This window comes from Rousettus aegyptiacus, unplaced genomic scaffold (genome assembly GCF_014176215.1).
Source record: "Rousettus aegyptiacus isolate mRouAeg1 unplaced genomic scaffold, mRouAeg1.p scaffold_m13_p_10, whole genome shotgun sequence".
Lineage (NCBI taxonomy): Eukaryota > Metazoa > Chordata > Mammalia > Chiroptera > Pteropodidae > Rousettus > Rousettus aegyptiacus.
The window spans coordinates 22,879,950-22,906,746 of record NW_023416285.1 but is presented as its reverse complement, the minus strand read 5'-3'; the positions used below and the strand labels follow the sequence as shown (position 1 = coordinate 22,906,746).

The window sequence follows — 26,797 nt, the reverse complement described above, 5'->3', positions numbered from 1 at the left end:
GGAAACAGGATGCAACTTCCCTCAGGTGTGCCTTTATTTGTCTGAACTACTAAACTTTTCTTGAAAGTTATTTTTTAAATAACAAATCTTGGTTCTAAGCTTGTTCTATTTTAAAGTATCTCATCCAGCTAAGATAATGCTCCAAGATTGCTTGGTAATGGTAGTTGCAATTACTTTTGGAAATGTTAAGTATGGTGATAATAGAAAACAAGCAAATTTCAATAACTTTCCACTCTGTTGAAGATTTCACATTCAGGCTGCAAAATCTTACAGATAAATATTACCTTAGAAACAACTTGCTTCGCACTGAAATTGTCATAAGCTGCTTGCTCATATGAATTTAAAAATTTGATCACCATTTTAGTCTGTAGCCCATAAAAACCTACTAACTCACATGCTTTGCAACTGACCTTTGAAAGAGAAATTAACATATATGAGTAATTCCAGGAAGGTCCAATAGATGGCATAAAACTGTTTCTATGGCATTGCTTTACTGAAACTAAGGACTGGCATTTAGTCAAGCACTTATTTTTCCGCATTTAGAAGTTATTTTCTCTTCTGAGACAGAAATCTTGGTAAGTAAGCAGGCTTTTGTGGCGTTTTCAAATTATGGCATAATTACTTCAAACAAGCAAGAAAATGCTCGTATAGGAAATAGGTAATGTTTCATTTTCATTTTTGCAAGGTGTTTTTAAGACTGTTTTTAAATGTTACAAGTATCCTTTTAAACATACATGAACGATAAGATAGGACTATCTTGAAAAAAAAAGTAAAAATAACTAGCACTTGTAGTCATAGTTAAGGGGAAAAGTTAACCAATTATATTTATTTCTTCTGCTTTTGTCTACTACGTTTTCTCTTTCTACCTTTCTCTAGTTCCTGGCTTTCAGTAATATTTATAGTAGTTTATGACACTAACTGGCATCTATCACATATTACATATCTTTATAGTTGACATGAGTGTTTGATCTCTCCACCAAATGATTCTGTAATTATGGATTTGTATCCGTCACTAATTTATAAGCGTTTTGAAAGCCAGGATTAAGCCAGTGCTATTCATATTCACATCCCCAGAACCTAACGCCCAGCGAAATCCTGGCACACAGTACAATCTGAATAAACATTTCTTAAATGGAGGAAGTAGCAAGGATTGACCTAGAATTTACCTTTTTCTCTGGGTCTCTCAACTAAATTTTAACAAATAAAACAATGTTTTCCTTACATACTTGAATTAATTATGGAATTACACTTACCTCACTTAATGTTTTTCTGATCTTTTCTTTTTGGTATTTTTTTTTTTTTTACAGTAAAAAATAAACGTTTTATTAGAAGGAAAAATACACTTCCAGAAGTGGAAGCGAGCCTGAGCAAGAGACGCGTGCTTCAAAGGGCTTGTAGCTTTAATTTTTATAGATCCTATCCACCACGGCTTAATTTTCAAAACAGAGCTTCTTCCATCAGTCTTCTCCTCTTTTCATCTGATTAAGGAAAAACGACTTTCACCTTTTATGTCTTTTTATTTCCTTTTTTAAAAAAGTTGCAAACTCTCTAATCTTCCACTCTCATCTCCCTTTTTTCCTCACCTTTATTTTTTTGTTAAATATAAAAGCTCCTGGCTGGTTCATCAAGAAACTGCTAGAGGGTATAAATGCCCCCGAGAAATATTCGTGTTTTAAGGGTAAGGCGCTGTAAGGGCAGCGGATTAACTTTCCCACACGGTGGCTAAGTTTCAGTCCCCTGAACACAAGCAACATGAGGGAACTCTAGGTGAGTTCTCAGAAATAAATGTCAATTATCTAGCATCATGTAGAAGTTCTCTCTGTCACTTTGTTTCTCTCTCTCCTCCCCCCCGACAATAAATATATAAACACACACACACACACACACACACACACACACACACACACTCTATATATATACTTATATACACACACACATGCACACACAAACACACCAATAACACAAGCATGTTTCTTTTAATAAAAACTATTTTTATATTAGCTGTATCTTAAGATAAGGCTTTTTTGAAAGGTGTTCAAATTAGAAATTTTTTTGGAAATATACAAGAGGATAAGAAAAAAAATTAAATTTTCTATGATCCAGAGATCCACAGATAACATTTGTTATATTTCTTCCCGATCTTTTCCCCCTAGGCTTTGTACATATGTCAGATTTTAGTCATATTTTACGAAATTAGAGTCTTACTACATATACAAGTTTGTATTCTTTAATTCACTTAACATTATATTGTAGACTTTTTTTTTTCAAAGTACAATATTTGAGGCTGCATACTATTCCATGTAATGGGTGTGCCATAATTGATTAAACTATTTTCTATATTAGACATAATTGTTTTTTTCAATTTTTCAGCATGTCATGAGCATCCTCATAGTAATAATTTATATGTATCTCTGACTATTCCTTTAGAAAGAAATTCTGAGAACTGAAATTGCTAAAATAAGGGTAAGTATATATATTAAAATAATTTTTCTCAGTTATAGTTAGCATACAATACAATATTAATTTCAAGCATATAACATAGTGATTAGACATCTATGTAACTCACAAAGTGATCATCTAGTGCCCCTCTGCCACCATACATAGTTATTACAATATTATTGGCTATATTCCTTATTCTATACTTTCTTTCTATCTATCTATCTATACTCTCCGTGACTATTTCATAACTACCAGTTTGTACTTCTTAATCCCTTCCCCATTTTTCACTGACCCACCCATCTTGTAACCCTCAAAATGTTCTCTGTATCTATGAGTTTGTTTCTGTTTTTTGTTTGTCTTCCTCTATCTGACTTACTCCACTCAGCACACTACCCTCCAGGTCATCATGAAATATCTTTTTCCGTCCCATTTCTTTTAGTCCGTGTGTGTGTGTCTTTTAATCTGAGTTAGTCTGTTGTAGGCTACATATGTAAAGGTCTTGTTTCCTTACCCATTCAGCCACCCTATCTTTTGACTGGAGCATTTAATTCTTTTTCACTTGAAGTACTTGTTGCTAGGTAAGTGGTTATTACCATTCTTTATTTAGACTTTTGATACACATTCTTGTCTTGGAAATTCTTTATCTCTCTTTTGATTCTAAATGATAACTTTGCTGGGTAAAGTAATCTCGGCATGCCCTGTACCTTTTGATGCAATGTTATTCATTGCATAAGTGTTCCTATCCGTTATATTTTTGTTGTGAGCTATTCGTTTTAAGTTGTATAAAGTAGTAGCTTCTTCTATTCTTATTGCCAATTCTCTGACACTTTCATCTGAGGGAGTTTTTAATATATATGTAAACTGCAGTCCTGATCAATAGAGCTACTAGTGTTCTTCTATCTGCCCCTTTTTACAAGTATTGTTGTATGGCTTACACATTTCAGAATGCAATGTACTGCCTCAAGTCCCTCCCTACTTCTTGCTTCATTGAGATACGATTGACATAACATTTTGTAAGTTTGAGATCTACAATGTGATAATTTGATAATATATGTATTGCAAAATGATTACCACAATAAGGTTAATTAACACATCCGTAACCTCACATAATTACTTTGTGTGTGTGTGGTGAGAATATTTAAGATCTACCGTCTTAGCAACTTTCAAGTATATAATACAGTACTGTTAACTATAGTCACCAGGCTGTACATTAGATCCTCAAAACTTATTTGTCTTATATCTGGAAGTTTGTATCCTTTAACCAACATCTCCTCATTTCCCCTGTCCCTAGCTCTGGCAATCACCTTTCTACTCTCCGTTTCCATGAGTCTGGCTTTTTAGGTTCCACATATAAGTGAGATCATGCATATTTATCTTTCTCTGACTTAATTTCATTTAGCAAAATACCATCAACAGTCCATACATATTGTCACAAATAGCAGCATTTCCTTCCTTTCTATGGCTGAATAATAATTCCATTACTATGTATCACATTTTCTTTACCCATTCATCCATCAGTGGACATTTAGGTTGTTTCTAAGTCTTAGCTATTATGAATAATGTGGCAATAAACATGCAGGTGCACTATCTTTGAGACTGAGTTCATTTTATTTTATTTTTTTTAAATCTATAACCCAGCACATATGGTAGTTCTGTGTTTAATTATTTGAGGAAACTCCTTACTGTTTTCCATAGTGGCTGTACCAATTTACATTCCCATGAACAGTGCCCAAGGGCTCCCTTGTCTTCTTATCCTTGTCAACACTCATTATCTCCTGTCCTTCTGATAACAGCCTTTCTAACAGGTGTGAGGTGATAGCTTCTGGTTCTGATTTATATTTCTCTGATGATTGAGCATCTTTTCCTATACTTGTTGAAGATTTGTGTGTTTTCTTTGGAAAAATTTGTCTAGTTAGGTCTTATGCCTCTTTTTAATTGAATTATTTGTTTTTATTTTTATTTTATTATTATTTTTCGCTACCAAATTGTATGAGTTCTTTATCTATTTTGGATATTAACCCCTTATCAGATAATATGGTTTATAAATATCTTCTCCCATCATGTAGATTGAGTTTCCATTTTGTTCATGTTTCTTTTGCTGTACAAAAGCCTTTTAGTTTGATATATCCCCATTTGTTTATTTTTGCTTTTATTGCTTATGTTTTTGGTGTCAGAGCCAAAAAATCATTGCCAAGACCAATGTCAGGGAGATTTTCCTTTGTGTTTTCTTCTAGAAGTTTTAAGGTTTCAGGTCTTATAGTTAAATCTTTAATCCTTCTGGGGTAAATTTTTGTTAAGTGGAGTAAGATAGGGGTCCAACTTTACATGTAAATTCCTTTACATGTACTTATCCAGTTTTCCCAACACTGTTTATTAAAGAGGCTGCCCTTTTCTCATTGAGTATTTTTGACTCCCTTATCAAATGTTAGTTGACAGTTTATACTTGGATTTATTTCTGGACTCTTGATTCTGTTTTATTGCTCTCTGTCTTTATTTGAATACCATACTGTTTTGATTACTATAGCTTTGCCATATAGTTTGAAATTCAGAAGTGTAATGCCTCTAGCTTTGTTCCATCTCTGGATTGCCTTGGCTCTTTTGGGTGTTTTGTAGGTTCTTATGAATGTTCTAATTTTTTTCTCTATTTATGCAAAAAGTACCACTGAAATTTTTATAATGATTGAATTAAATCTATAGATAGCTTTGGGTATTATGGACATTTTCACCATATTGATTATTCTGATCCATAAACACAGGATGTCTTTCCATTTATTTATGTCTTCTTCAATTTTTTTCATCAATGTCTTACTGTTTTTAGTGTACAGGTCTTTCATCTTCTTGGTTAAATTTATTCTTAGGCATTTTATTCTTTTTGATGCAATTGTAAATGGGACTGTTTTTGTTTATTTCTTTTTCAGATAGTTTGTTGTTAGTACATAGAAAACACAACTGATTTTGTATGTTGGTTTTGTATTCTGCAACTTTACTAAATTTGTTTATTAGTTCTAACAGATGATTGGTGGAGTCTTTAGGATTCTCTACATATGTGATCATACCATCTGCAAACAGAGATAATTTTACTTCTTCCTTTCCAACTTAGATGCTTTTTATTTATTTTTCTTCCCTAATTGCTCTGGCTAGGACTTTCAGCACACTATGTTGAATAGAAGTGGTGAGAGTACTTCTTACCCAGTTTTTACCTGGTAATGTCCATCATTGTGTGATAGAGAGTTGGAAGATGGAATGTAGAAGATAAACAATGTTGTGAGCCAGTACCAGTGCCATTGGGGTGAAAGAAATACTACTTAATTACCTGATTATAGCTCATCCTTCGTGTTTGAATCAGAGACAAACACAGAGAACAAAATTTCTTCATACCTTTCTTCAGGGAGTCTATTGTCCTAAGACAAAGCTTGAGTATGCCGAGTTTTCCTTAATATAACTCACTATATCTTACTACAGCTTAATATAGTTTAATTATTTTTTCATGAGTATAGATGCTTTTGCATCCTGCTATTAATTTCCTATCTTTGTTTTTGGTGGCAAGATGGGTTTTTAAGTGTTTCTCTGTTTTTGTGGGTGCTTTAGAGGACAATTGGGAGAGGCCATATGGAAAGAGCAGTGAGGAACTTTTAACCATATGCCATTTAAAAAAAAATTAAGTGTAATTGGCTTTTTTTTTTAAAAAAAAAACTCTCATTTTGTAATGAAACTTTCCCAACCCAGAAGAATGTTTACTCTTAAAAACAATGGTTCATTGAAATCCTGCTCATCTCTTAACTATTTTATTATTTCCAGTATACCCTCAGATAATGAACAGTGGATCCCTTTGTTAACAAAACCGAACAACTAGGCAAAATCTGCTCTCAATTATTCCTGCTACACAAGGCCTTATTTAAGAAATGTTGTCTGGTCTTGTTCCTTGAGGGAGAGAGAGGCTGGGGTGGCACTCCTAGATGCTTTTTTGTGCACATCAGAACCTGAATGGGATCTAGTGAGTCTCAAAGTTCCAACTATGGGATCTAGTGAGCCCCAAAGTTTCAAATATGGTGTCTGTGGACTCATGCACCTGCCTCCACCCCTCAGCCAGATAATCTTTCCTCATTCATTGATTGTCACGAACATCAGTGTCTATACTATGCTGTAGTACAGTGAGACTTTCTGTGCTCTGGGAAGACTGTTCTCTCTTATATACAGCAGCTTTAGCCTTATGTGCCTTCTGACTTTTTCAATGTACTTATTAATGTTTATCTATCTTTTCCTGTTTTATCAATGTGTCAACTGTAGGAACTTGATGTTTTCATGTTATCAAGTGCTGAATCTTGTCTCTGAATTTGTTGCTTCTGGCCTAATATGAGCTGGAAAAACACATATCGATTTTTATGAGAATTGTGTCAAAAATGGGATCCTGTGACAAAAAAAATTTCTGCCACCGGAAAGATTGGAGTATATATTATCTCAGGTGCCCCTCACCTGTCTGTAGGAGGACTTCCAACTTCTACCTGGAAGTGGTTCCAGGCAGGTGTGATTGTGGACACTGTGGTCTAGGCACAGGGTGCTGCTCTGTGACCAATAACAGCTGCCACCGCTCCTCTCAGGATGCCACTGTGGCAGTTAGGTGGTTGATAGTAAATAAAGAAATCATTGAGATTTTGTGTCTAGTAAGTGAAGCTTTGAGAGGAATTATCCAATCTTCATACATCTTAATGTATATTTTATTTCTAGAATTTGGATGCACATCAAGATTCTCTGAAGAACAGCAACAACTCTCTGGGGGGATAGCTGCTTTGACCTCATGGCCAAGGACAAAGAATTCATTTTCAGAAGCTTTTGTTTTGTTTACATTGTAACCTTAGTAGTTGGAACGACAATCCACTTCTCTGATGAAAGTGAATATGCAGTAGACATGTCAGATACAGGCCTTACTCATGTTCCAAAAGGCCTGCCACCAAAAACCAAAGTCTTAGATATGTCTCAAAATTATATCTCTGAGCTTCACCTCTCGGACATCAGCTTTCTCTCAGGGCTGAAAGTTTTGAGACTTTCTCATAATAGAATCCAGTACCTCGATCTTAGTATTTTCAAGTTCAACCAGGATTTGGAATATTTAGATTTATCCCACAATCGGTTGCAGAAGATATCCTGCCATCCTATCACCAATCTCAAGCATTTAGACCTCTCCTTCAATGACTTTGATGCTCTGCCCATCTGTAAGGAATTTGGCAACTGGACACAACTGAATTTCTTGGGATTAAGTGCTACAAAGTTACAACAATTAGATTGGTTACCAATTGCTCACTTGCATCTAAGTTGCATCCTTCTAGATTTGGAAGGTTATTATATGAAGGAAAATGAGTCAGAAAGTCTTCAAATTCTGAATACAAAAACACTTCACCTTATTTTTCACCCGAATAATTTCTTCTCTGTCCAAGCGAACATATCAGTTAATAATTTAGGGTGCTTACAAATGACTAATATTAAATTGAATAATGACAAGTGTCAAGTTTTCATTATATTTTTATCAGAACTCACTAGGGGTCCAACCTTACTGAATATTACCCTCAAGCATGTGGAAACAACTTGGAAATGTTTGGTTAGGGTTTTTCAATTTCTTTGGCCCAGACCTGTAGAGTATCTCAATATTTATAATTTAACAATAGTTGAAAGCATTAACAAAGAAGATTTTACTTATTCCAAAACAACATTGAAAGCATTGAAAATAGAACATGTTACAAACAGAGTTTATATTTTTTCACAAATAGTATTATACAGAGTGTTTTCTGAGATGAACATTATGATGTTAACCATATCAGATACGCCTTTTATACACATGCTTTGTCCTCAAGCAAAAAGCACATTTAAGTTTTTGAACTTTACCCAGAATGTTCTCACAGATAGTATTTTTCAAAACTGCTCCACCTTAGTTAAATTGAAGATACTTATCTTACAGAAGAATGAATTAAAAGATCTTTTCAAAGTGGGTCTCATGACTAAGGCTATGTCATCTTTGGAAATACTGGATGTGAGCTGGAATTCTTTAGAATATAATAGACATAACAGAACTTGCACTTGGGTTGGGAGTATAGTGATGTTAAATTTGTCTTCAAATATACTTACTGAATCTGTTTTCAGATGTTTACCTCCTAGGGTCAAGATTCTTGATCTTCATTCTAACAAAATAAAGAACATCCCTAAAGATATCACTGGTCTAGAAGATTTGCAAGAACTCAACATCGCTTCCAATGATCTAGCCCACCTTCCTGGGTGTGGTGCCTTTAGCAGCCTTTCTGTACTGATCATTGACAATAATGCAATTTCCAACCCGTCTGCTCATTTCTTCCAGAGCTGTCAGAAGATTAAGTCCATAAAAGCAGGAGACAATCCATTCCATTGCACATGTGAGCTAAGAGAATTTATCCAAAGTATAGGCCAAGTATCAAGTGAAGTGGTAGAGGGCTGGCCTGACTCTTACGAGTGTGACTATCCAGAAAGCTATAAGGGAACCCTACTAAAGGACTTTCGCGTGTCTCCGTTATCCTGCAGCACAGCTCTGCTGATGGTCACCATTGGGGTTATAGGACTGGTGTTGGCTGTTACTGTGACCGTCCTCTGCATCTACTTTGATCTGCCCTGGTATCTGAGGATGGTGTTTCAGTGGACCCGGACCCGGCGCAGGGCTAGACACATACCTTCATGTGAACTCCAAAAAACTTTCCAGTTCCATGCCTTTATCTCATACAGTGAACATGATTCTGCCTGGGTGAAAAATGAATTAGTACCTTGCCTAGAAAAAGAAGGTATACGGATTTGTCTCCATGAGAGAAACTTTGTTCCTGGGAAGAGCATTGTGGAAAATATCATCAACTGCATTGAGAAAAGTTACAAGTCCATCTTTGTTTTGTCTCCCAACTTTGTTCAGAGTGAGTGGTGCCATTATGAACTCTATTTTGCCCATCACAATCTCTTTCATGAAGGATCTAATAACTTGATCTTGATCTTGCTAGATCCCATTCCGCAGAACAGTATTCCTAGCAAGTATCACAAACTGAGGGCTCTCATGACACAGCGGACTTATTTGGAATGGCCTAAGGAGAAGAGCAAACATGGACTTTTTTGGGCTAACATTAGAGCTGCTTTTAATGTGAAATTAACACTAATCACTGAAAACAATGTGAATACTTAAAAAAGAAAAAAGCTAAGAAATACAACTTAAAAAATCAATAAAATTAAATTCTGATGAACACTATGGTTTTAAGTTACTGTCTAGATGGTGCTTGCATTATCTCTCTGCATTCAAGAAAAGCTTAATGACCGCTGTATTCCAATTGAGTTGGGGAAGCAGCCTGGGGGCCGAGGTGATGCTCAACCTACCAATTACAGATAGCTCAGTCTCTTCTGGTCTAACCATCTGTTTCAAATTGAAACTATCTCTTTTGAGTAAATGCTCAGTCATTCAAAAACCTTTCCTCTCACCTCTCCTTCCATAAATGGATTCTGTGTGAGCAGGAGTTTATGGAACTTCATGGCAGCAAGGAGTCAACCTCAGAAATGCATGCAATGGTCCTTGGAGTGTCCTATACACTCTCTTTGACCTTGGGGTGACCTTTGTTGTTCTGTTCAACTTTGGGCTTGGGAAAAAATTAGACAAGTTATGGAAAATAAAAATACTATTTTTCTTCACATCTGAGTAATCAATATTTATAAATTTTTGACCTAGCTACACAAAAATGCAGTAGTTTGTGTATATAAAGAAAAATATAGTCTTAGTCATAGGCTGTTGAGGGCCAAGACATGGATTTACCTGCCTGCCGAAAAAAGTCAGAGCTAAATTTATTTGTAACTGGTTACTGGATAGCATTTTTCTGGTGTTGTTAGAATTTTGACGAATGCCTCAAAGCTGAAAAAAAAGCACATTTTAAACAGAGCTATAGAGCCACAAATAGCAGAATAGATCTGTAACTACCAGCTCGTATTACCCATCTCAGAAGACTAAATTAAAAAGGGTGTTTAGAGAGTCATTAAGTAGGGGTTCTAAACCAATGGGGAGATTGCTTTAGATTTCTTCCAAAGGCAAATGAGAGGGGCACTAAGCACATGGAAGAGTAGCCTGGCAGCCCACTCCCAGCCTGAAAGCTTGCAGAGTAACAGCAATGCACAATCAAGCAAAGCAGATGGGGTATAGTGTGAGATCACTTGGAGAGCTTGATGAGTGTCTCCTGGAATTTTTCTTTTTCTTTTTTCTTTCTTTTTTTTTTTAGAGGGGGGCTGTATAGTAAACATAGAGATTGGAAATAATGTTTTATAAATGTAAGTGCTTTATAAATATTGACTGCATGGACAAGTGCTTCCCGCCTGGAGAATTTAGAAGGCAGGCAGTTGGCTTGCATAGCCCAAAATGGCGGAATGAGGAAAGAAAGGAAGAAGTGATTGCAGTCTGCCCTTTCATTATTTGGCATGGAAATTTTCCTGTGCGTTACTGGGATTGAGTCATCAGGATGGTACCTCAGCTATCCAAACAGACTGTTGTGCAAAAGGACTATAGTGGTAAAAGGCCACGGGGTTAGGGAGAAGATGTGCATGGTGTATGTGGGTGGGGGTTGTTGCAAGAAGTCAGCCAGAGAACATGCCATTTGCATCAAGAAACTGTTCAATATGGGATCTGTCTGAGGCCTCTGAAAAACTCACAGATGCATCCTGTGAAAGAGCCAATATTTTGACTCTGCCATAATAATAAGAAGAGGCATGATGGCCGGTCTGTCTTATTCAGTACTTAACTACAGGGAGATTTGCTCCTCTCTAATACACTCTTCCCTTGTGGTGGGTGCCCCGGGGACATACGGAATATAGAGAAAGCAAAGAAAATAGAGGAAGAGTAAAGACACTGACCACACTCCTTCTCCACTTCCTTACGAGAAAGGCCTGAATTTGGGCCAAGCAGAATTTTAAATCAGTGTGAGGTTGATGTTAAATTGTACTAGTCTGAACCTTTTAATGCGTGAAATAGAGGTGTAATTACTAAAATGAGACTTGTCACTAAAATCTATGGGATCTGCCCAAAGTTCAGGAGAGATCCTGATAAAGATTCAACAAAACCTGGTTATAAGGCAGTGGTTAAAGAGAAAAAGGGAGCCCTTTCTTTCTAGAATTAACTCATTCGATAAGTTTTAAAATTAATAATTATGAAGAAATAAGCCTTAATGAAATTTTATTACAGTAATCTTCTGTCTGCATTAGCCCTTTCTTGCTCTTCAGAAGAGCACTTACTTTCCTTCACAGGCCCTTTCCCAAATGGTAAATTTTCCTCAGCCTCTGTTGAACTAGTTCCTAAACTAATAAACAAACAGATAAACAAGTGAACAAACAAACAACCCTCTCCCAAAGCCTCCTAAAACAAAAAGAGCAAACAACAAACTATGTCACACATTCTAAATGATCATACATTTTTAAATGATTTCAATATGTTATTTTCCACAAAATAACATTGACATTGAAAATATACAGTTTTGACATTTTAAACTGGAATTAAACAAAACCTACATTTTGTCACATATGAAAACCCTCACACATTTCAGACATATAAAAGCTCTATGATGAGATCAATTTATTTTTTTAGATAAAGATTTTCTATCTCCAGGAATTCTCTGTTTCCTCTGCTGAATTCTTCCAATTGCAGGTAGCAGATACCAACTTAAGAAAGGGAGGGGGTGCTTATCTCAAGAATACAGAGGGGTCTCACACACCAAAGACTGGGACACAGCTGAGCTCGGAGGAAGTTTGGAATCAGAGCCAATAAGCTCCCCAAACTTTCTCTCTGTCTCTAATTGCTCCAAGCCAGATCAATTGGTTGTGGTGGGGTAAGACTGAGCATTGAGAAGGCAGAGTGGGATCGCCTGCCTTGTGACCATTATTGAGAAAGATGGTGTGTTGGCTCACTAGGGCTGCCATAACAAAATACCACAGGCCGGGTGGCTTAATCAACAGAAATTTATTTCTCACAGTTACGAAGCTTGAAGTTCAAGATGAAGGTGTCAGCAGATTTGGTTTCTCCTAAGGCCTCTCTCCTTGCCTTCTAGATGGCTGCCTTCTCACTGTGTCCTCAGATGGCCTTTTCTCTGTGTGCACGCATCCCTGGTATCTCTTTCTCTTCTTATAAGAACACCAGTCCTATTGGATTAGGACCCCACCCTTATGACCTCATTGAACCTTAATGACCTCTTTAAAGTCCTTATCTCTAATATAGTCACTAAGGTATGGAAAGTTGGGTCTTTAACATATAAAACTTGAAGGGGGACACAATTTAGTCCGTAACAGATAACTACATAGACAAATTGAAAATTGTCGTAACAGAGATTTTTTAGTAGTCACCAATATCCATTTTCCTTTATTTAATACTAGAATGTGCAAACTTTATCAGGGCACCCGACAGCCCAGCTAGAAACTACATTTTCCAGCCTTTCTTATAGCTCGATGTGGACATGTGACTAAATTCTTGGCAATGGAATATATCTAGAACTTAAATGCTGCTCTGGGTCATGTCTCTAATAAACAAAGGATGAGTCCCTTTGTGCCATCCACCTTTCCACTGGATGAAAGAGAACCGATAAAAGAGAGCCATCCAGAACCTACACCCAGAAAGTCACATGTTGAGGGCATGTACCTCATTCTACCATTGTGCTGCCCAAGTCAGCCTCTCACCATGCCCTGAACTGCTCATCCCTTGTGTGAGAGGAAAAAAACACTTTGACCCTGTATAAGCCACTAAACTTTTGGACCCTTCGATACAGCATCTTCAGCTTCACCCTCATGAATATAGACATTTACAACACGCGGGCAGCGATACAGACTTTGAATGTTTCCCAACACAAAAACCTATTTTTGAGGGGAGAGTGCATGTCCCACTCTGCACCCTGGAGCAGAGTATCTGCCATGCTGACCAAGCCGCCAGGGTCTCTCATCTGTAGGACCGCAACAACCTACCTCCTAAGCAGCCTCTTTGCTTTTGCTCCTGCCTCACACACTCATCAAGCAGCAATCTGAGTGAGTGTTTTTAAAGTGTAAATTTCATTAAGCCATTTGCCTGTCTAAGGTCCAACCCCTTGCAGTTAGAACAAATGTCAAGCTCATCATCATGACCTGCTGACGCGGTCTGCCCTCCTGCCTGTCTCCACCTCCCTCTGCCTCTCTGTCCTCTCTCTCCCCTGCCCACCACACTCCAGCCGCGACTGCCTTCTGGCTGTTCCAAGAATATGCCACGTTGATTCCCATCTCTGCCACCTCTGCACCTGACATCGCCACTCCCTCTATGGAGAGCAGCCATTCCCAGGAGCGCGCTTAGCTTGTTCTTCCTCTTCATGTCTCAGCTCGCATGTCAGCTCCTCAGAGAGGTCTCTCTGTAATTTGCAATCTAGGGGAGCACTTCCTACAGCTCGTCTGCACCCCGCCAGTCCCCTCGGATTTCCTTATGGCACGCATGGCCTCCTGAAATTACCGGATTTACTTGTTTTCTGTTTCCTGCCACTAAACTATAAGCTCCAGGAGAACAAGAACCTTCTGTACCTTGTTCGCTGCTTATCCCCAGTGTTGAGAACAGTGCCTGGCCCATTGTAGATAGATACTCAGTAAAAATTTGAATGAATGAATAACTCCAAATGGCCACAAGCATAAAATCTCTTCAAAGTATTTGTATGGGTTTTTATCTTAAAAACCCATACAAATAGAGCTTTCCTTCCATTTGTGTGTGTGTGTGCAGCTGTCACACATCCTCAGTCCACGGCCACAATTCAAGACGTTTGCCTTAATATGTTTTCAGTTATCAACACTGTGATGAGAATGCAGACTAGGTTCCTTAAATTTTGATTAGGGAGGGCTGCTGGGATGAGGCTTTTGGGCAACTGTGGGACAGCATAAGGGCCCTGGGCCTGTGGCTGGGAAGGCCGGCATGGTGTATGTAACGTTGGAAGTGTAAGGGCACCATGAGCAGAGACAGCATCAGATTGGTAGCTTGGCTGGACGTGTTTGTTTTTGAAGGCCTGCCATAACAATTACCACCAACTGGCTGGTTTAAAACACCAGGAATTGATTCTCTCACTGTTCTGGAGGTCAAAACCCCAAAATCACAGTATCAGTAGGGCTGGTTCCTTCTGGAGGCCCTGAGGGAGAAATGTCCCATGCCTCTCTCTGTCTCTGGTGGTTGCCATCAATCTTTGGCATTCCTTGGCTTTTAGCTGCGTCTGACCAATCTCCACCTCTGTCTTCATGTGGCTTTCTTCCACAAGTCTCTGTGTCTTCTCCTTTTCTGCCTCTTATAAGGACATTCTCATTGGATGTAGGGCCCTACTTACTTCAGTATGATCTCGACTTGATCTGTACCTTTATTACAACTGCAAAGACCCTACTTTCAAATAAAGTCGCAGTCTGAGATTCCAGCTGGACACTAATTTGGGGGGATGAGGGAAACATTATCCAACCCACTACTTTGGGGTCGACATGGCTGTCTCTGATAAGCTGGAGACTCAGCTGGGTATGGCCAAAAAGCTACCTTGAGAAAAGAGAAGAATATGAAAGTAGCTGCTTGGGAAATCAGAGGTGCAGAAAAGGAAGAGGTTGGCGAAGAGAATAGAACGGATGGGTGTGAGAACTGGAGACAGTGACTGGATGACCGGAATGGAAGTGGGAGAGAGTGTGAGTTTTAATGAGGAGAACACAGAAAACAATACTGGAAAGGGAGGAAGTCGGTTTCTGCTATTTCTAGAGACTGATTTGATTAGAAAAAAAGTGAGAATAAAGTATAGGCAGAGAAAGAGAGCCGAAGAGATTTTTACAGCCACAGGACTTTCTAATGGTTTTTTACTAGAGTTAATGAGAAATCTCAAAGGGTCAAGTTTAAATATGACATACACACTTTCCACTTCTTCTTCTCCCAGATCTAACTTTCTGACATTGAGACCAGGGATGAGGGTAGGAAGGCAGATACCCTTTTCTAAGATGATGTTGGTTAAGGCACAGGCTGAGCTGCCAAACAGGAAGACTCCACACAGGGGCTTTGATAAGATAGAAACGTCTTTCTTTCTTAAATAATAGGTCAAATAAAGTCATGAAGTCTAGGATTGGTAGCTGTCTCTACAAAGTCATTCAAGGGCCAGGCCGACCAGCTGGCTTTGTTTCCCATAGCTCTCGTCTTCTCTCCTGGCCTCCATTCTCCTGTATATGTAGTTGCAGACTGAATGACGTCCTCCTGTGCTTTCTCTGAGTATGCGGACCAAGGAAAGCTGAGGGGAGACACACTCCCTTTTTCAGGTACATGACACCACAGTTTCTAATTGCCTTTAGGCTGGGGTTACACCCACAGAAATCTCCAGAAGAGCAGATACCACTCCCTCTGTTCACTTACACTTCCGAACTTCCAGGGACCATGTAATGCTGTCTAAGAGTATTCACAGAGGGAACGCTCTTGGGGTAGGTGTGGGGGTGGAGGTTGAAACATCATGAAATGAAAAGGTAGATGATAGGGGAAGATATATGCAAAAAGTTTGACAGAGGGTTAGTGTCAGTAACATAAGTAAAATGTATAATTAAATAGCAAAAATGTAACTCTGATAGAGAAATAGACAAATGACATGAACAAGTAATTCACTAAAGGATAGGAGTGAAAAGCCATCCAAGATATTTACAATAAAAGAAAATTAAAATGAAACAACAGCCAACTATCATCCTTCATCTATGAAACTGACAGACCTGTCAAATGTTACTTTTGCAGAGAATGTGTAAAATGTGTATTCTGATAAACACTTGGGGGCAGGTAGTTTGCAACAAACTTTATGGAGAGCACTTTGCTGGGCTGCGTGGAGAACATAATCTATGGTGCCGATCTGGGGCTGAGGCGCACAGACGAGTGGAGGGCGATGGCTAAAGGATGTGCCATTTCTTTTCATGGAGATGAAAATGTTCCAAATTGATTGTGGTGATGGTCACACAGCTTTACGAGTATACCGAAAGCCATTGAATTGTATATTTTAAATAGGTGAAATATTTGATGGTATGTGAATTGTATCTCAAAGCTTTTGTTAAAAACGAAACAACTACAGTTCACATCTAATTGGCAGGATGTTTATACCACTTTGAATCCAAAAAGGAATGCCTGAATGTGGTATTTGCAGTGGTCAGAAACTGCTACTGTAAGAAGTAGAGGTATGCCTAGAGTCCAACATATAGAACCTCTATTTTGAGTTAGCTCTTGGAGCAGCTGTTAACTGAACTTAGGCTTGTACTTATTTTCATGGCTATGATAATGGCCTTTAGACCTGGACTATCCAATATGGCAGCCACTGGCCACATTGAGCACCTGAAATAAGAGTAGTCCAACTGAGATGTGCTTGCTTGTGTTCAAATAACCTTTATTTTACTTACTAATGACCCCAAAGAGTAAGAGCAATGATGCTAGCAATTTGTATATACCAAAAAGTAGCTGGAAAGTGCTACCTTCAAGTGAAAAGTTATGCATATATAGGGGGGAAAAACCCATAGTATACTCAGGATTTAGTATTATCTGTGGTTTCAGGCATCCACTGGGGGGGGGGGCGGTTCTTGGCACGTATCCCCCATAAATGAGAGGGGACGACTGTACTTTCTAGACCTGGTCACAAAGTCAAATGACTTTGGAAGCCAGGAACTGAATTCTCAGTCTCAGACCACCCTCATCTCCAATTATGGGTCCTAGGGAAGAAATTATGGTAGTGGAGGGTAGATTCATTCGGGTTCAGAAATATATGTATAGACACATTTCCCCTATTAAACAAAAATGTGAAGAGATTGAGGGAAACAACAGAGAGAGAGAGAGAGAGAGAGAGAGAGAGACAGAGACAGAGACAGAGACAGAGACAGAGACAGAGACAGAGAGACAGAATTATAAATCAAAAGAATCCTAAAGTTCTTATTTTATGGAAGTTGTCCTTGCTCACTGTGGTAGAAAAGCTAATTACAGCTAAGAATTGTTTTCCGGTTTGCTACTGGACATCATGCAATGCTAAGCTAAGGACAAGTTCGAAAGCTAAAGCATTTTTCAGCTTTATTTGCCCATTCATTGTTTTGTTATTTTGTTGTTATTTTAAAAGACAAGAGTGGAGCTATCACATTGGATTCCTGTGTGTGCTGGTAACAAAGCAAATGTTTTAGACTTGATCTGAGAAAAGAGATTGTTAGCATGTTTTTCACTTGGAAAATTTTTTTTTTAATCACTTTTTGAAGAAAGTTCGAAAATATCAATGGAAAAAAATGAATACTAGATTTTCTCTGAAAAAGTTTTTTCTCTGAAAAAAAATTTGTCAAGAAAGGCATGATTTGCATCCATTCTATTTTAGCACATGATGATCTTCCCTCTTTACCAATGAGTTTAAGCAGAACTTTGATCTTGACCTCTTCCTCTTTCCACCCTCGGTCACTTTTAATGGCGGGCTGATCAAAAGGCAAGAAAAGCAAAGCTCTTGAAATACACCCAGACCTGCACTCCCAGCTGCACCAGCCCCACTGCAACGAGGAGTGATGTGGATTCGGCCAATAACGATCTGTGGAGTATGAACACCCCTACTTTACTTCATGAGTATAGACAATAGCGAGCTGACTAGTGAAATATAGAGCCACAAAGCTATGATTCTATTTTTTTTTTTATCTGAAGAGATATTCACAATTTATTAAATAAAAAAGCAACTTAGAAAGTAATATGTTATTAATTCAATTTTTGGACAATAAGCAAAGTCAAAAGAGAGTTCTTATCTATTTCTGATTTGCTAAGTTTTTAACATCAATGGAAATACCTCTCCCATTCCCTTCATTCTAGTGGGTTTATTCTATTTTAGCACTGGTCTGTCAATCAACCCCTAGTTTGTATTCTACATATGAATAGAAGAAAATAAGTTTATACTTACTATGTAATATAATCTCAGTGGGACTCAGTAGATGGCGTAAAAGAGACTTTCCCCACCCCGACACACCCCAAATTAAATTTGGTGGCCAGTGAAATAAATATTTGAGGAAGCACTTGAATTTCCTGCGGACTACCAGTTGGGCAGATGGGCAGGTTGTTTCGGTAAGTGACATTTTTTTTTTTTAATCTTATAAAGGAAAGTAATGACATAACTAGTTATCGGACACAAAAATCTCAGTCTTTATGTCCCTTGGGAGTGAGGGGTTTATCATTCTCTAGAGTTCATCCCAATACAACTTCCTGGGTATTTTTCTAAATGGGTTATTTCTGATATATACTTACTGTGTTTGTATGAACATTTGTTTTTTGGCTTCTTGTCCTGTCAGAAAAAAAGGGGTATTTTTTCAGTGTGTGTGTGTGTGTGTGTGTGTGTGTGTGTGTGTGTGTGTGTGTGTGTGTGTGTTTTCTTGAATTATACCTCGTCTTATGCATGATATGCTTTCAAGAGATATATTTGAGCTGGGAGATGAATATTTGGGTCACACGTGTTTTCTCATGGTTTTCTCATGGAGCTGCTAGTTGATTTCAGGTGGCATTGCTCCCTTTCCCGTCCTCTATCCATCTCTTTGTGATGAGAATACTGAGGAAAATGGGATGTAAGTGTCACCCTTGGAGGCAGGGCTGGCTTACATCTCCTGTTTGTATGGGAAAGTTTATATAGTTTCTTCTCCCAGTTGTTGCGTAAGCTATTCCTGTCTGTTCGTTCAGACCACTGAAACTGTTCTATGGTGCTACTTGTGAGGTGAAATTGTAAGTTTCCAGAAACGTTTCCCAGGCATCGCCCAGTTTGATCAAAAGAGTTGAAAGGGAGTGCGTCTTCACAAAAAGCAAAAGTTCATCAAACCACATAGGAGACAAAGCAGGAAAGCCCTTTCACTCGTTCCCATCTTTTCAAAGTGTGGTTAATAACTAGTTGGCCTGATTCAGAGACGACTCCCTTAATAACATTTGCCGACTGAACTCAGTGGGCTCGACTGATTGTGTGGGTATCATCCATTAAGACAAGTCGAAGTCCTGATTTGATGCCCCTGTCGCTAAACAATGGCAATTAGAACATATAGATGCATCACATCACGTACTGGGAGAAGAAACTACCATAATCATGAAGACTGGCATAGACACACCTAAAGATATTTTTATACTTTCAAATTAAAGCATCCTTTTACTAATCAGCTTAGCAAATAATCACTCTATTTGGTAGTAAAATAGTTTTAAGATTCTAATGTAGATGAAATTCAGCACTGATTATTAGGACTTTGATTGAAAAATATTGATTTTCACTGATTTATCATTTGATATATAAAATCTAAAAATCCTGTAAGCACCTAAAACTCAGTTTCTCATGTGTACAATACTTTGACTTCATAATTACAGAAAAAAAAATGGTTTTATCAACTGACTCTACATGAAAGGACAAAACGGTAGTTGAGCAAATAGAAGACAGTCGAGCCAATTAATTTTGCTAGATATAGAGCTGAAGCCACCCTTTCACTAAATGCTTGGGGACACACAGTTTTGTAAATTTAAATCTTCGTGGTGGTTGCTGTTGTTAAGAAAATGAATACAATATTTGTCTTGCCTGTGGTAGGTTCACAGTGCAGAGGACCTTGTCTCTGCCCCTTGTCTCTCTGGTCACTCTCTGTGGACCATGCCTGAGTATACTGATCGCTGCTTCCTTGAACTCTGAAGTTGGCCAGAAGGTGGAAACATCCCCAAATTTAGATCCAGGCTTAGGAATCAATAAGGAACCCTACTCGAGCCTTAAGCCTAAACCACTTTTGATTCAACCTGGTTTTACCAGATAGTTCTGTTTAGAGGTATTAAGTAGGCACTGGCCCAGCCAGTAATTGGATATTATTTTGATTCTCATGTAAGTACTTTTTGTGTGAAGAGTTCTTTCAGGAACTGGGGAGGAAGAATTGGGAAAGTTCTGGGGCTTTCCACCAAATGCAATCAATGCCATAAAAATGCTACTTTTATTTTAATATATATATATATTAATGTCTGTGTCTTCTTTCTTGCACAGAGCCTTTGTGAGTGGTGACGGAGGGGATGTACCAGGCCCTTTCCTCTGTCAGAAGAAATTAGGACAACAAGGGATCACTGGCACCTCTGCAAAAGGGTGAGTCAAGCTTTGATTCAAAAGCCAGGTTCATTTGCATATCTAAATTGGGGAACTTTTGCAACCCAGAGTTGTTTCCGGGACTTGAATGACAGTCACCCTTCAGTATCAAGGGGGGATTGGCACAGATACCAAAATCCTTGGATGCTCAAGTATCTTATATAAAATGGTATAGTATTTGCATGAGAGCTATGCACATCCTCCATTATACTTTAAATAATCTCTAGACTAGTTATAACATGAATACAATGTAAATGCTGTATAAATGGTTGTTATATTGTATTGTCTAGGACATAATGATAAGGGGGGAAAGTCTGTATGTGTTCAATACAGATGCAGCCACCTTAGACCTAACTGTAGAGTATATCAGCAATAATGTAACATGTTTTGAGTATTTTGGATCCAGTGATACAGGAGGGTGGACTGTATTTAGGTCCTACCCACTGAGAGATGTGAGGGGATATGTGAAGAGGGATTTGACTCTTTGCCGATCCTGATGGCTTGCTTGTGGAATGCGGTTCTAGGGAATTTTTAATAAGATCCTTGAAAGATCTGGGTAGCCCTGTAGTGCCAGCTCAAAATGTCTCTTGGGGGTAAGGGGTGTAGCATTCCTTAGGGTTCATCCCAACACAACTTCTGAGCTACAAGTGGGTTGATAAGTAGTGCAAAAAGCATGGCCAAGAACAAAACATTTCATAGGGAATAAATATATATTTGATGAATTTTAAAAGTTTTCTGAATAAGAGAGAGAAGGAAACTACTCCTATCCTCAAAGCCTCTCAGTGCTCACCAACCCCTCATCACTCTCAGAACAGAACCTCAACTCCTGGCAATGGTCTCTACCTGGTACAGTCTTAACCCTAACTCCTCTCATCCTTGCTCACTCCATGCTAACATTTTATTATTATTATTATTATTATTGTTGTTGTTGTTGTTGTTGTTGTTATTATGCCTATAGCACCTGGTCTTCCTAGGTGGTCTCCCATCCAAGTACTAGGCAGGCCTGACCCTGCTTAGCTTCCAAGATTGGACAGGATCGGGCTTGTTCAGGGTAGCATGGCCATAGATTCCATGCTTACAGTGACCTCCTTACTGTGCCTCAGACAAGCTAATCTCGCTCCCATCTCAGGACCTTTATACTTACCTTTTCTTTGCCAGAAATGCTTTCCCCCTAGATCTTCCCATAGATTATTCACTCACTTCATTCTGGTTTCTAACCCAATGCCAACTTTTCACAAAAGCCTCTATGACTAATCAATCTAAAAAAAATCCACCAATCACTGTTACGTACCTGCCATTATTCTTGATTAATTAATTTGCCCTGCTTTAGTTTTCTGTATAGCACTTATCACTACATGAATTTATGTTCAGGCGTTTATTTGTTTATTTTCTTTCTCTCACGAGATAATAAGCTTCTAGATAATTAGGATTTTACCTTGTTCACTGCTTTATCTCCAGTTCCTAAAAGATGGCCAGTATGTTATCAATAAATACTGATTGAGTAAATAAATGGATGAATAAATGGATTTTCTGAGAGACCATTTATTATGATCCGATTGTCTTTGAATAAGACCGAAGTTAGGCACCAGACTATGTGTAGTAAAAGGCGATGTAAGAAGAGTCTGAATTCAACCAAATGGGAAGAGAACTCTCGAGAAAGCCATGGAAAAGTATGTCAAAGGTAGAAAGTATACAGGCTATGGATCCTAGCTTGAGTTCTATATGATCTTGGGATGGTTGGGGTCAGAGGACTTTGTGAATATGCAAAACCATCTGTATTAGCTTTCTGGGGCTGCCGTAACAAATTCCCATAAACTTGGTGGCTTAAAACAATAAGAATGTATTTTCTCATGGTTCTGGAAACCAGAAGTCCAAAATCAAGGTGTCAGCAGATTGCACAATCTCATGAGCTTCTTCCAGCTTCTGTGGCTGTCGGCGTTCCTTGCCTTGTTGACTATACCGCTCCAACTTCTGCCTCCGTCTTCATATGAACTTCTCAGTGCCTTTTTTTTTAATAAGGATACTTGTCATGGATTTAGAAACCACCTGGATAATCCAGGATGATCTCCTCATCTCAAGATCCTTAATTAGTTCTGCAAAGACCATTTTTTCCAAATAAGGTAACATTCACAGTTTCTGGAGATGGTTGGGAGACGGACATATCTATTGGGAAAGTGGTGTAACTCAAGTCATTATACCATTAGAGGCAGTATAGTTGTTTATCAATATGTGTATTTCCTTGGTTTCAAGCTGTTTGACTCCAAAGAATGTAGCCTTCATTTTATGAGTCTCTAGTAAAGAAATGTTTAGTATTGCCCATGCATAATTTAATGCATTTATTTAATGTGGATTTTTTTTCCCTAGGATCTGTATCTCTACCAAGATACTCTGAAGAATACAATATTCCCTTAGGAATGTCTAGTGTTACAAAATGACTAAAACTAATTCTACCATGTTCCAATTTGTCATCATCTTCATGTTAACACTTATGATCCAATTATCTGATGAAAGTGAATTTTTAGTTGACAGATCAAAAACAGGTCTCATTCATGTTCCCAAAGATCTATCCCTGAAAACAACAATCTTAAATATATCACAAAACTATATTTCTGAGCTTCGGACTTCTGACATCCTATCATTGTCAAAGCTGAGGATTTTGATAATTTCTCATAATAGAATCCAGTATCTTGACATCAGTGTTTTCCAGTTTAACCAGGAATTGGAATACTTGGATTTGTCTCACAATGAGTTGGAGAAGATTTCTTGCCACCCAACTGTGAACCTCAGGCACTTAGACCTCTCATTTAATGCATTCGATGCCTTGCCCATATGCAAAGAGATCGGCAACATGTCTCAACTACAATTTCTGGGTCTGAGTGCCACACAGTTACAAAAATCTAGTGTGCTGCCAATTGCTCATTTGCACATCAATAAGATTTTACTGGTCTTAGGAGACTCCTATGGGGAAAAAGAAGAACCTGAGAGCCTTCAGGACCTTAACACAGAGAGTCTGCACATTGTTTTCCCCACAAGAAAGGAATACCACTTTATTTTGGATGTGTCAGTCAGCACTGCAGTAAGTCTGGAACTATCTAATATCAAATGTGTAGTGAATAGATGTCCTTATTTCCTAAATGTTCTGTCAAAACTTCAAAAGAATTCAAGGTTGTCAAGTCTTACTTTAAACAACATTGAAACAGATTGGTATTCTTTCATTATGATCCTCCAGTTGGTTTGGCATACAAGCATAGAGTATTTCTCAATTTCAAATGTGACTCTACAAGGTTACCCTGACTTCAGAGATTTTGATTATTCTAACACTTCACTGAAGGCTTTGTCTGTACACCAAGTTGTCACGAATGTATTCCGTTTTCCACAAAATTATATCTATACAATCTTTTCAAATATGAACATCCAGAATTTCACTGTGTCTGGTACACACATGCTTCACATGGTTTGCCCATCCCAAATGAGCCCATTTCAGCACTTGGATTTTTCCAATAATCTCTTAACAGACATAGTTTTTAATGATTGTGAAAACTTGGCAAAGTTGAAGACACTTAGTTTACAAATGAATCAATTGAAAAAACTTGTAAATATAGCTCATATGACCAAGAAGATGAAGTCTTTACAACAACTGGATATTAGCCAGAATTCTCTAGGGTATGATAAAAGTGAAGGATATTGCCCTTGGGCTATAAGTTTATTAAGCTTAAATATGTCTTCAAATATACTTACTGAATCTGTTTTCAGATGTTTACCTCCTAGGGTCAAGATTCTTGATCTTCATTCTAACAAAATAAAGAACATCCCTAAAGATATCACCGGTCTAGAAGATTTGCAAGAACTCAACATCGCTTCCAATGATCTAGCCCACCTTCCTGGGTGTGGTGCCTTTAGCAGCCTTTCTGTACTGATCATTGACAATAATGCAATTTCCAACCCATCCGCTCATTTCTTCCAGAGCTGTCAGAAGATTAAGTCCATAAAAGCAGGGGACAATCCATTCCATTGCACATGTGAGCTAAGAGAATTTATCCAAAGTATAGGCCAAGTATCAAGTGAAGTGGTAGAGGGCTGGCCTGACTCTTACGAGTGTGACTATCCAGAAAGCTATAAGGGAACCCTACTAAAGGACTTTCGCGTGTCTCCGTTATCCTGCAGCACAGCTCTGCTGATGGTCACCATTGGGGTCATAGGACTGGTGTTGGCTGTTACTGTGACCGTCCTCTGCATCTACTTTGATCTGCCCTGGTATCTGAGGATGGTGTTTCAGTGGACCCGGACCCGGCGCAGGGCTAGACACATACCTTCATGTGAACTCCAAAAAACTTTCCAGTTCCATGCCTTTATCTCATACAGTGAACATGATTCTGCCTGGGTGAAGAATGAATTACTACCAAACCTAGAAAAAGAAGGTATACAGATTTGTCTCCATGAGAGAAACTTTGTTCCTGGGAAGAGCATTGTGGAAAATATTATCAACTGCATTGAGAAAAGTTACAAGTCCATCTTTGTTTTGTCTCCCAACTTTGTTCAGAGTGAGTGGTGCCATTATGAACTCTATTTTGCCCATCACAATCTCTTTCATGAAGGATCTAATAACTTGATCCTGATCTTGCTGGAACCCATTCCAAAGTATTCAGTTCCTAGCAGCTATCACAAGCTCAAAAGTCTCATGGCACAGAGAACATATTTGGAATGGCCCAAGGAGAAGAGCAAACATGGACTTTTTTGGGCTAACCTAAGAGCATCCATTCTTATTAAGTTGATGGAACAAGCAAAGGAAATAGATCATGTACACAGCTAAAAATATTCCTTTTCACTGTTGCTGCTTTTGGAAGTTCCAACGATGCCTTTGTTTTGCATCAACACAAATCTAAACATAATTCTAAATTTATAAAATAGATAAAAATGCATACCTTTAGGCTTCAATTCACCATGTATATGTGGTAACAAAAATTGATGAAATGAAATAATTTTGATTTAAACGGTTACTTTCTAACACATGAGGGAGTCACCTGTTTCTTTGTTGGGATGGAAATAATTGACCTTATCATCTAATTAAGAGAAGCACCTGTCAAACAACTTCAGTGAAATACGTTCCTGTGTGCCAGGGTTAATGTTAGACAACTCCATGCCTTTATGCCTGTAGCCGGGTTTGTACAGCAGATTTCTGTAGCCGTTGGTACATTCTTTGCTTCCACTCAGCATTTGCCTCTATGTGTTGAAGGCTGCCTATTGCTAATGTTGGAGACGCCTTGCCTAAAGGGGTTTCTTCCTGACCGTGAGCGCCCGCTTGGCCCACATAATGGGCGATTCAGAAGTCCTGGAGGCTGTGCTCGGGAGCAGCCCTCCGCCAATATCAGAAAGGGAATTGGTGGGCAAACACCCTAACTTTCTTTCCTGTTTTAGGGTGAGTGAATCTGGGAGTGTACTTTACATTCTTAGACCTATGTCCCCCAGTGGGAATTCTGATTCTTCACTGTAGAAATAACCTGATAAAGCATTCTTTATTGGCTCCCTTTCTATTCTTATCTCATATCCTCATTCCTGCAAGGGTGTTTGCTGGGATTACCTCTGAAATAAATGACTTTTAGTTGAATATTTGTCTCAGGGTCTGCATCTGGGGGAACCCAGACAAAGAGTGTGTTACATCTCAGTCTGAGTCTGGTTTCCTGTGGCTGGAGGTCACACCTGTCAGAATGGCTATCATTGATAAATCAAAAATCAACAAATGTTGGTGGGGATGTGGAGAAAAGGGAACGCTTGTGCACTGTTGGTGGGACTGCGAATTGGTATAGTCACTATGGGAAACATTTTGGAGGTTTCTCAAAAAATTAAAAATAGAACTACTTTATGACCCAGCAATTGCACTTCTGGGTATTTATCCCCCCCCCCAAACGAAATAAACAAAACAAAGCAAACCAAAACAAAAACAAAAAACAAAAAAACACTTAAACACTAATTCGAAAAGATATATGCACCCCTATGTTCATTGCAGCATTATTTACAATAGCAAAGATATGGAAACAATCTAAGTGCCCATCAATAGATGATTGGATAAAGAAGATGTGGTACATATACACAATGGAATATTACTCAGCCATAAAAAATGAAATTACCATTTACAATGACATGGATGGAGCTAGAGAGTATTATGCTAAGTGAAATAAGTCAGACAGAGAAAGGAAAATGTCATATTATTTCATTTATATGTGGAATCTAAAGAACAAACTAATTAAACAAACAAAACA

General features: G+C 38.3%; 2 protein-coding genes and 1 pseudogene across 10 annotated transcripts in view; 2 read left to right on the top strand and 1 right to left on the bottom strand.

The window, feature by feature from the left end:
* Window positions 1-483: 483 nt before the first annotated feature.
* On the top strand, window positions 484-26,323 carry LOC107508722 (toll-like receptor 6). 8 transcript variants are annotated; one of them, XM_036227604.1, is made up of 4 exons: window positions 484-575; window positions 2,428-2,463; window positions 7,165-8,571; window positions 24,294-26,323. In XM_036227604.1, exons 3-4 carry the CDS (start codon window positions 7,235-7,237, stop codon window positions 25,348-25,350), a joined length of 2,394 nt encoding a protein of 797 aa, XP_036083497.1. In that variant the 5' UTR covers window positions 484-575; window positions 2,428-2,463; window positions 7,165-7,234; the 3' UTR covers window positions 25,351-26,323. The 8 variants fall into 8 exon arrangements, with proteins under 8 accessions (XP_036083497.1, XP_036083500.1, XP_036083498.1 ...); XM_036227605.1 differs by having other exon boundaries at window positions 545-658; XM_036227606.1 differs by lacking the exon at window positions 484-575 and adding an exon at window positions 665-1,767.
* The window catches only part of TLR10 (toll like receptor 10), a 30,249-nt gene continuing 22,469 nt past the window's right edge, over window positions 19,018-26,797 (top strand). The window contains exons 1-2 of one of the 2 annotated variants that reach the window (XM_016140702.2): window positions 19,018-20,288; window positions 20,445-20,540. The gene's annotated coding sequence lies outside the window, so the exon portion shown is untranslated. Of the gene's footprint in view, window positions 20,289-20,444; window positions 20,541-26,797 lie in introns of those variants that run through there. The other variant, XM_016140703.2, reaches the window with a different exon arrangement.
* LOC118608960 lies at window positions 21,490-21,608 on the bottom strand (annotated as a pseudogene).